An 11,253-nucleotide genomic window follows, 5' to 3' on the forward strand; every position below is an offset into this window, starting at 1 on the left:
GCTGCTTCACTTCCATGTGGAGTGCGTCTACATAAACCTGAGTTATTACGAGTATTCTGAGGCCAAGAAGCACATGAAGAAGGCTCAGGACCTGTCCGGCCTTTCTGTCAACATGACCGGTACCACACTGTCTGACCTTTAGACCGGTACCACACTGTCTGACCTTTAGACCGGTACCACACTGTCTGACCTTTAGACCGGTACCACACTGTCTGACCTTTAGACCGGTACCAAACACATGTAATGCTGTGTGCTTCAGGCGCGCTGGGCAAACGCACTCGCTTTCAGCAGAAGAGTCTGGCTCAGCTCGTCCTGGAGGTGAAGAGGAGCAGCGACGCGTCCCATTGGACCGAGAGCGAGGCCAGCCCCGCCCCCACACCCGCCTCTCTCCTGCCGAAGGTGTGTCCATGGAGACGAGCCGGCGTGAATGTTCCGCAGTGCAGCTTTAACCCCTCCCTCTCCTCAGGACTGTCGCCTGAACGATGACACGCGTCTGGAAACCATCAGCCTCCAGGATCCGGACCAGTTCCAGCTCCCGGATCTGAGCCCCGAGGAGCAGGCGGTGGTCCTGGGCCTGTGGTGAGGCCCGGATGCCCTCCCCGAGTCAGAGTCAGAGGCCCTCCCCGAGTCAGAGTCAGAGGCCCTCCCCGAGTCAGAGTCAGAGGCCCTCCCCGAGTCAGAGTCAGAGGCCCTCCCCGAGTCAGAGTCAGAGGCCCTCCCCGAGTCAGAGTCAGAGGCCCTCCCCGTGTCAGAGTCAGAGGCCCTCCCCGAGTCAGAGGCCCTCCCTTCTGGCTGAAGGTCCAGGCGCTGCATCTAAATACAGCGTCGGGACTTGAACCGGCGACCTCGCGGTGCAGAGTGTCGAGCTGCAACGTCAATGACAAAATCCAATAATCACAGTGTTTACTGATTCGACACAGCACTGCCCTCTGTGGCCACCAGAGGCAGTGCATCCCGAGCATTCCACTCATAATAATGTAGAAACCTTTAGACCTTTAGAGCCTTTTACCTTTTACAGACCTTTAGAGCCTTTTACCTTTTACAGACCTTTAGAGCCTTTTACAGACCTTTTAGAGCATTTTACAGACCTTTAGAGCCTTTTACCTTTTACAGACCTTTAGAGCCTTTTACAGACCTTTAGAGCCTTTTACCTTTTACAGACCTTTAGAGCCTTTTACAGACCTTTAGAGCCTTTTACCTTTTACAGACCTTTAGAGCCTTTTACAGACCTTTAGAGCCTTTTACAGACCTTTAGAGCCTTTTACCTTTTACAGACCTTTAGAGCCTTTTACAGACCTTTTAGAGCATTTTACAGACCTTTAGAGCCTTTTACCTTTTACAGACCTTTAGAGCCTTTTACAGACCTTTAGAGCCTTTTACCTTTTACAGACCTTTAGAGCCTTTTACAGACCTTTAGAGCCTTTTACAGACCTTTAGAGCCTTTTACCTTTTACAGACCTTTAGAGCATTTTACAAACCTTTAGAGCCTTTTACAGACCTTTTAGAGCCTTTTACAAACCTTTAGAGCATTTTACAAACCTTTAGAGCCTTTTACAGACCTTTATAGCCTTTTACAGACCTTTAGAGCATTTTACAAACCTTTAGAGCCTTTTACAGACCTTTATAGCCTTTTACAGACCTTTAGAGCCTTTTACAAACCTTTAGAGCATTTTACAAACCTTTATAGCCTTTTACAAACCTTTAGAGCCTTTTAGACCTTTGACCTTTGCCTCTGCTCTTCCAGCACAGACTTCCAGAAGAACAATCCTCTGCACAAACTGACAGAGGAGGAGCTGCTCGTCTTCACCTCGGTCAGTTCATCTTTTCATCTTCTTGTTAGGCGTTGTCACGGCGACTGCTCTTCTTCTTTGAGCCGACTCTTGTGCTCGTCTCGTCTTTTTGGAGGTAAATCATCTGAAAGTCGCTGTGATTGGTTGAATGCAGCTGTCACTCACTCGGCGACTGACAGAGACCGACCAATACGAGAAGTGTTTGGATGTTTTCCATTCGTTGTCGGCTCTTTCTGGATCTTTCGCTTGCGTCTCTGACTCTTTCTGGATCTTTCGCTTGCGTCCCTGACTCTTTCTGGATCTTTCGCTTGCGTCTCTGACTCTTTCTGGATCTTTCGCTTGCGTCTCTGACTCTTTCTGGATCTTTCGCTTGCGTCTCTGACTCTTTCTGGATCTTTCGCTTGCGTCTCTGACTCTTTCTGGATATTTTTCAGGCCTTGTTGTCTCAGCCTAAGTTCTTCTCGGTGCAAGCGTCGGCGCTGAGTCTCAGGACCAAACTGGAGCGAGCACAAAGGCGATGTGTGGAGCGAGCCATGACGCAGACGCAGGTCAGAGCTCACTTATCTGGAAAAACCTAATGACTGAGACGAGACCGACAAAAGCTCCAGATTCACACTTGGACGTGTCGTTCATCTCGACACTCTCTGCTCCTCAGGCTTTGGTGGATTATTTCGCCGACTCCAAATGTCCTGCGTCCGAGCGTCTCAAGATGTTCTACGCGTGCCGCCCTCCGACCAGGTGGAACGTGCAGGTGAGTGGGATGCCCTCCCGAGGCCGGAGACGTTCTGGAGCACACGTAGATCTTCTGTGCGTTTCTCTGCGTCCACAGAAGAGGCTGGCGTCGCTGCTTCTGGACCTGGGCTGCACCAGCTCGGCTCTGCTTACGTTTGAGACGCTGCAGATGTGGGAGGACGTGGTCATCTGTCTGGAGAGACTGGGTCAGCACGGGAAGGTCAGGGAAACGCCAAAACATCACCGACCACACGAGAAACACCAAACATCACATTTAGAAGAATTTGTTTTTTCCACAATTAGAAATAACTCTTATTTTCAGTCAAACTGAAGTCTAAACTCTGCAGAACGTTTGAATCTCTTATTTCTTGATCTCGAGTCTAAATGTGACTAAAATAAGACCCTAAAGCTGTTTTGTCCAGGCCGAGGAGATTGTGCGGCGCGAGTTGGACAAGCAGGAGACCCCGAGTCTGTGGTGTCTCCTGGGGGACATTCTGAGGGACCCACAGTTCTACGATCGCGCGTGGGAACTGTCCCAGCACCGCAGCGCCCGGGCCATGAGGTCCAAGGGCCTCCTGCACCTCAGGCTCAAACAGACCCCACAGGGCGTCCAATGTTTCCAAGAGTCGCTGAGGGTCAACCACATGCAGGTACTGGACCTGGGGACTGGGACTGGACCTGGACCCGGGACTTGGAACTGGAACTGGAACTGGACTTGGAACTGGACCTGGACCCGGGACTGGGGACTGGACCTGGACCCGGGACTGGACTTGGACCTGGGACTGGACCCCACATTTACAAACGGGACGAGCCGTGGCCCACTTTAAAAACTGGTCCGGTTCATGTTGCTTGAGTGGACGGTCAGACGGACCAAACCAGAACCATGAGGTCAGAGTTCACACTGGATTTGACTTTGTCCTGGTTTAGTCCAGGCTCAGTTCTGTAAATGACCTTTTGACCCTCGACTCTTTGACCTCTGACCCTCGACTCTTTGACCTCTGACCCTCAGCTCGGGCTCTGGTTCTCTCTGGGCTGTGGTCAACTGGCGTTGGAGGATTACGAAGGAGCAGCTCGATCTTTCCAGTCGTGTGTCTGCATCGAGCCGGACGTGAGGAGCTGGACACACACACTGGACACACACACACTCTGCACACACACACACTCTGCACACACACACTGGACACACACACACTCTGCACACACACACTGGACACACACACACTCTGCACACACACACACTCTGCACACACACACTGGACACACACACACACACACTGGACACACACACACTCTGCACACACACACTCTGGACACACACACACACTGCACACACACACACACACACTGGACACACACACACTCTGCACACACACACACACACACACACACTGGACACACACTGGACACACACACACTGGACACACACACACTCTGCACACACACACTCTGCACACACACACACACACACTGGACACACACACACACTCTGCACACACACACACTCTGCACACACACACACACACACACACACTCTGCACACACACACACACTCTGCACACACACACACACACACACACTGGACACACACACACTCTGCACACACACACTCTGCACACACACACACACACACACACACTGGACACACACACACACTGCACACACACACACTGGACACACACTCTGGACACACACACACTGGACACACACACACACACACTGGACACACACACTGGACACACTCTGGACACACACACTGGACACACACACACTCTGCACACACACACTCTGGACACACACACACACACTGGACACACACTCTGCACACACACACACACACTGGACACACACACACTCTGCACACACACACACTGGACACACACTCTGGACACACACACACTCTGCACACACACACACACACTGGACACACACACACTCTGCACACACACACTCTGGACACACACACTGGACACACACTCTGGACACACACACTCTGGACACACACACACACACTGGACACACACTCTGCACACACACACTCTGCACACACACACACACACACTGGACACACACACACACACACACTGGACACACACTCTGCACACACACACACACACACACTGGACACACACACACACTGGACACACACACACTCTGCACACACACACACTGGACACACACACTGGACACACACACTCTGGACACACACACTCTGGACACACACACTCTGGACACACACACTCTGGACACACACACTCTGGACACACACACTCTGGACACACACACACACACACACACACACTGGACACACACACACTCTGCACACACACACTCTGCACACACACACACACACACTGGACACACACACACACTCTGCACACACACACACACACACACTGGACACACACTCTGGACACACACACACTCTGCACACACACACTCTGCACACACACACACACACACACTGGACACACACACACTGGACACACACACACTCTGCACACACACACACTGGACACACACACACTGGACACACACACACTGGACACACACACACTGGACACACACACACTCTGCACACACACACACACACACACACTGGACACACACACACTGGACACACACACACACACACACACACTGGACAGATGATGATATTTGCTTCTCATTGGACAGAACGCTGAGGCCTGGAACAACCTGTCCACGGCGCACATCCGCCTGAAGAACGAGTGAGTCGTGTCTGTGTGTGTCTGTGTGCGTGTCTGTGTGCGTGTCTGTGTGCGTGTCTGTGTGCGTGTCTGTGTGCGTGTCTGTGTGCGTGTCTGTGTGCGTGTCTGTGTGCGTGTCTGTGTGCGTGTCTGTGTGCGTGTCTGTGTGCGTGTCTGTGTGCGTGTCTGTGTGCGTGTGTGTGTGCGTGTGTGTGTGCGCGTGTGTGCGTGTGCGTGTGCGTGTGCGTGTGTGTGTGTCTGTGTGTGTCTGTGTGTGTGTCTGTGTGTGTGTGTCTCTGTGTGTGTGTCTCTGTGTGTGTGTCTCTGTGTCTGTGTGTGTGTGTGTGTGTGTCTCTGTGTGTGTGTGTCTGTGTCTGTGTGTGTCTGTGTCTGTCTGTGTGAGTCTGACCCGTGTGTTTCGTGTGTTGCAGCTACAAGGCCTTCCTCACGCTGCAGGAGGCGCTCAAGTGCAACTACGAGTCGTGGCAGATCTGGGAGAACTTCCTGTTGGTCAGCACCAACATCGGAGCGTTCAGCGACGCCCTCCGAGCTCATCACCGCCTCATGGACCTGAGGGACGGCTACAAGGACACGGAGGTGAGGACCGAGACCACGTCTGGTCTCAGTGTCAAGGGCTGTGTCTAGAGCGGGGTCTAGGGCATGTCTAGAGCGGGTCTAGGGCGGGGTCTAGGGCGTGTCTAGAGCGGTGTCTAGAGCGTGTCTAGGGCGTGTCTAGAGCGGGGTCTAGGGCGTGTCTAGAGCGTGTCTAGGGCGGGGTCTAGGGCGTGGTCTAGGACGTGTCTAGGGCGGGGTCTAGAGCGGGGTCTAGGGCATGTCTAGAGCGGGGTCTAGGGCATGTCTAGAGCGGGTCTAGGGCGGGGTCTAGGGCGTGTCTAGAGCGGGGTCTAGGGCGTGTCTAGAGCGGGGTCTAGGGCGTGTCTAGAGCGGGGTCTAGGGCGTGTCTAGAGCGGGGTCTAGGGCGGGGTCTAGAGCGGGGTCTAGGGCGTGTCTAGAGCGGGGTCTAGGGCGTGTCTAGAGCGGGGTCTAGGGCGTGTCTAGAGCGGGGTCTAGGGCGTGTCTAGAGCGGGGTCTAGGGCGTGTCTAGAGCGGGGTCTAGGGCGTGTCTAGAGCGGGTCTAGGGCGGGGTCTAGGGCGTGGTCTAGGACGTGTCTAGGGCGGGGTCTAGAGCGGGGTCTAGGGCGTGTCTAGAGCGGGGTCTAGGGCGTGTCTAGAGCGGGGTCTAGGGCGTGGTCTAGGACGTGTCTAGGGCGGGGTCTAGAGCGGGGTCTAGGGCGTGTCTAGAGCGGGGTCTAGGGCGTGTCTAGAGCGGGGTCTAGGGCGTGTCTAGAGCGGGGTCTAGGGCGTGTCTAGAGCGGGGTCTAGGGCGTGTCTAGAGCGGGGTCTAGGGCGTGTCTAGAGCGGGGTCTAGGGCGGGGTCTAGGGCGTGGTCTAGGACGTGTCTAGGGCGGGGTCTAGAGCGGGGTCTAGGGCGTGTCTAGAGCGGGGTCTAGGGCGTGTCTAGAGCGGGGTCTAGGGCGTGTCTAGAGCAGGGTCTAGGGCGTGTCTAGAGCGTGTCTAGAGCGGGGTCTAGGGCGTGTCTAGAGCGGGGTCTAGGGCGTGTCTAGAGCGGGGTCTAGGGCGTGGTCTAGAGCGGGGTCTAGGGCGTGGTCTAGCGCGGGGTCTAGGGCGTGTCTAGCGCGGGGTCTAGGGCGTGTCTAGAGCGGGGTCTAGGGCGTGTCTAGAGCGGGTCTAGGGCGTGTCTAGAGCGGGGTCTAGGGCGTGTCTAGAGCGGGGTCTAGGGCGTGTCTAGAGCGGGGTCTAGGGCGTGTCTAGGGCGTGTCTAGGGCGTGTCTAGGGCGTGTCTAGAGCGGGGTCTAGGGCGTGTCTAGAGCGGGGTCTAGGGCGTGTCTAGAGCGGGGTCTAGGGCGGGGTCTGGGGCATGTCTAGGGCGGGGTCTGGGGCGTGTCTAGAGCGGGGTCTAGGGCGTGTCTAGAGCGGGGTCTAGGGCGTGTCTAGAGCGGGGTCTAGGGCGTGTCTAGAGCGGGGTCTAGGGCGTGTCTAGAGCGGGGTCTAGGGCGTGTCTAGAGCGGGGTCTAGGGCGTGTCTAGAGCGGGGTCTAGGGCGTGGTCTAGGGCGTGTCTAGGGCGTGGTCTAGGACGTGTCTAGGGCGGAGTCTAGAGCGGGGTCTAGGGCGGGGTCTAGGGCGTGTCTAGAGCGGGGTCTAGGGCGTGTCTAGAGCGGGGTCTAGGGCGTGTCTAGAGCGGGGTCTAGGGCGTGTCTAGAGCGGGGTCTAGAGCGTGTCTAGAGCGGGGTCTAGGGCGTGTCTAGAGCGGGGTCTAGAGCGTGTCTAGAGCGGGGTCTAGGGCGTGTCTAGAGCGGGGTCTAGGGCGTGTCTAGAGCGGGGTCTAGGGCGTGTCTAGAGCGGGTCTAGGGCGTGTCTAGAGCGGGGTCTAGGGCGTGTCTAGAGCGGGGTCTAGGGCGTGTCTAGAGCGGGGTCTAGGGCGTGGTCTAGAGCGGGGTCTAGGGCGGGGTCTAGAGCGGGGTCTAGGGCGTGTCTAGAGCGGGGTCTAGGGCGGGGTCTAGAGCGGGGTCTAGGGCGTGTCTAGAGCGGGGTCTAGGGCGTGTCTAGAGCGGGGTCTAGGGCGTGTCTAGGGCGTGTCTAGAGCGGGGTCTAGGGCGTGTCTAGAGCGGGGTCTAGGGCGTGTCTAGAGCGGGGTCTAGGGCGTGTCTAGAGCGGGGTCTAGGGCGTGGTCTAGAGCGGGGTCTAGGGCGGGGTCTAGGGCGTGTCTAGAGCGTGTCTAGAGCGGGGTCTAGGGCGGGGTCTAGGGCGTGTCTAGAGCCTGACCCTCTTGTGTTTCAGGTGCTGCAGTACCTGGTGCGAGCTGTTGTAGAGGACCTGCCTGACAGACAGGGGGCGCCCTCCTCTGCTCTGAAGCCCAAACTGAAGGAGCTTCTGGGGCGAGTGAGCGCGCGTCATGGCAACGACAGCGCCGTGTGGACGCAGTATGCCCTGCTGTACGGAGGGGGCGCCAGCGAGAGCCACGAGGACAACTACAAGGTCAGAACTGCTCCGGAGGAGGGGTCTAGTGTCCGGAGGAGGGGTCTAGTGTCCGGAGGAGGGGTCTAGTGTCCGGAGGAGGGGTCTAGTGTCCGGAGGAGGGGTCTAGTGTCCGGAGGAGGGGTCTAGTGTCCGGAGGAGGGGTCTAGTGTCCGGAGGAGGGGTCTAGTGTCCGGAGGAGGGGTCTAGTGTCCGGAGGAGGGGTCTAGTGTCCGGAGGAGGGGTCTAGTGTCCGGAGGAGGGGTCTAGTGTCCGGAGGAGGGGTCTAGTGTCCGGAGGAGGGGTCTAGTGTCCGGAGGAGGGGTCTAGTGTCCGGAGGAGGGGTCTAGTGTCCGGAGGAGGGGTCTAGTGTCCGGAGGAGGGGTCTAGTGTCCGGAGGAGGGGTCTAGTGTCCGGAGGAGGGGTCTAGTGTCCGGAGGAGGGGTCTAGTGTCCGGATTCCCTGGTGTTTCAGGCTCTTCAGTTCCTGTCCAAAGCTCATCGTTGTGAACTGCAGAACTCGGACTGGCACCAGGACCCGGCGCTGTTCAAGGGCGTCCTGCAGAGGGCGCTGTCCATGGGCAAAGGTAACAGTCTGACCTCCTCGTGGGGTCAAAGGGCTTTCAAATACAGGAAGTGACTTTACTTTTATTTGGACTTTTGCCTCGCGTCGTTAAAATGATTTGTTTGACCCGAGTGTGTTTGTGTGTCCAGTGAGCTTGACCGTTGCTCGGTCCAAGTCCAGTTCAGCTGAAGCGCTGCAGGTTTTGTCGTCGAGCCGCCTCAGCCTCAACAGTCTGGTCTCCAAGGCAACGGTACACGCCCCCTTCAGTTTCACTCTTTTACCACAGCCTCATGCTCAGGTCCTGATTCTGTGGAAGGTCTGGACTCTGGTCTTTGGTCTGGACTCTGGTCTTTGGTCTGGACTCTGGTCTTTGGTCTGGACTCTGGTCTTTGGTTTATGAAATCCACTTTATTTTTCACAGTTCAACGTTAAAACTTTGAATTTCCGAGTTTTGTTTTTCCGTTTCAAAGGTTCTTGACCTTTGACCTCTTGTTTTTCTGCTGCAGCAAACGCACTCGGACGCTGCGACGGGTCAAATGCACGAGGAGCTGAAGGACGAGCTCCAGGCGCTGGCAGAGGTCATCAAAGACATCCAGGAAGTGAGCGCCGCCCTCAGGAACCAAGACTGACCAACCCCAACGCCCACAGCCAATCAGGGATGAACTCTCGGAGGGATGAACTCTCGGAGGGATGAACTCTCGGAGGGATGAACTCTCGGAGGGATGAACTCTCGGCAGGATGAACTCTCGGAGGGATGAACTCTCGGAGGGATGAACTCTCGGAGGGATGAACTCTCGGAGGGATGAACTCTCGGAGGGATGAACTCTCGGCAGGATGAACTCTCGGAGGGATGAACTCTCGGAGGGATGAACTCTCGGCAGGATGAACTCTCGGAGGGATGAACTCTCGGAGGGATGAACTCTCGGCAGGATGAACTCTCGGAGGGATGAACTCTCGGAGGGATGAACTCTCGGAGGGATGAACTCTCGGAGGGATGAACTCTCGGAGGGATGAACTCTCGGCGGGATGAACTCTCGGAGGGATGAACTCTTGGAGGGATGAACTCTCGGAGGGATGAACTCTCGGCAGGATGAACTCTCGGCAGGATGAACTCTCGGCAGGATGAACCTTTTTCTACAATAATCATGAGTCGTGACTTTATTAAATCAAAATGTCAAATATAATAAAGCTGTTTCTCTGGAAGCTTCGGTCACATGTTTACTGACGCTCATTAGCCGTGTGCTCACGTTAGCATGTCGGGGCAAGCTAGCTTTTGTTTATTTCCTCATGGTAATTCCCTCTGTTGCCAGTAGATGGAGCGCTAACACCAATCCTGACGAGGGAACGCCGTGTGTTTTACAAAACATGAGCAAAGGAACGAGAGAGTTTAAAGAACGAGCCGTAACGAGCAGGAAGCGCTCAATAATTACTTTACAGCGACTTCCTGTTTTCACCTTATGTTTGTTACAATAAGATCATGTGCTCAGTTACCGCTTCTCTCCTCTGCACATGCTCAGAGCTTCTCTCCTCTGCACATGCTCAGAGCTTCTCTCCTCTGCACATGCTCAGAGCTTCTCTCCTCTGCACATGCTCAGAGCTTCTCTCCTCTGCACATGCTCAGAGCTTCTCTCCTCTGCACATGCTCAGAGCTTCTCTTCTCCTCTGCACATGCTCAGTTCGGCTAGAGGGCGGAGCATGAACGGGCCTCTGAACACGCCCACAGACTGAGCAGCTACAGGATAAGATAAGATATTCCTTTATTGTCCCACATGGGGAAATTTCATTGGTGCAACGCAGGTAGATCCAGAGGTAGATCCAGAAGAACAGATCACTTATAGGAAGTCTGAAAAACACTTTCAGTAGAAGATCTCCAATGAATAAATAAAAACTCCCATAGACAAATAAATAAATACATAAATACCATTGCATGTGATCACGACAGTAATTGCACATGAATATGTGTCACGACAGCACATGAATTGCACATGAATTCCAACAGCAATTGCACATATGACAGAATTGCACATCAGTATTAGGTTAGGTCAGTATTGCGAGTGTTCAGTACTAACAGTTTTTGTTATAAAGTCTGACAGCAGCAGAGCGGACAGAGTGTCCTGCAGGGGGCGACACTCATGGTCCAGCATAGATGTGAATCTAGCCAGGACCCTCCTGTCCCCCACCTCCTGCACCGAGTCCAGAGCACAGCCCAGGACGGAGCTGGACTTCTTGATGACTCTGTCCAGCCTCTTCCTCTCCCTCTCTGTGATGCTGCTGCTCCAGCAGGCCACACCGTACAGGAGCCGATGCCACCACAGAGTCGTAGAAGGTCTTCAGGAGTGGCCCTGTCACTCCAAAAGACCTGAGTCTCCTCAGGAGGTAGAGCCGACTCTGGCTCTTCCTGTAGAGTGCGTCTGTGTTATGAGTC

The 11,253-nt window shown here is 55.1% G+C and overlaps 1 protein-coding gene across 1 annotated transcript; it reads left to right on the plus strand.

The window, feature by feature from the left end:
* The first annotated feature begins 6 nt into the window (after positions 1–6).
* LOC140380601 (tetratricopeptide repeat protein 27-like) lies at positions 7–9,571 on the plus strand. Its single transcript, XM_072464456.1, has 15 exons — positions 7–119; positions 260–399; positions 467–579; positions 1,745–1,811; positions 2,225–2,338; positions 2,446–2,541; positions 2,620–2,742; positions 2,945–3,172; positions 3,532–3,630; positions 5,196–5,248; positions 5,659–5,824; positions 8,088–8,285; positions 8,739–8,850; positions 8,978–9,078; positions 9,335–9,571. The coding sequence occupies exons 1-15, from the start codon at positions 74–76 to the stop codon at positions 9,455–9,457; spliced, it is 1,779 nt and encodes a 592-aa protein (XP_072320557.1). The 5' UTR covers positions 7–73; the 3' UTR covers positions 9,458–9,571.
* The last annotated feature ends 1,682 nt before the right edge of the window (positions 9,572–11,253 follow it).

Source organism: Eucyclogobius newberryi, unplaced genomic scaffold (assembly GCF_026437365.1).
Source record: "Eucyclogobius newberryi isolate DKJ021-1_F unplaced genomic scaffold, fEucNew1.0.hap1 SCAF_494, whole genome shotgun sequence".
Taxonomy (NCBI): domain Eukaryota; kingdom Metazoa; phylum Chordata; class Actinopteri; order Gobiiformes; family Gobiidae; genus Eucyclogobius; species Eucyclogobius newberryi.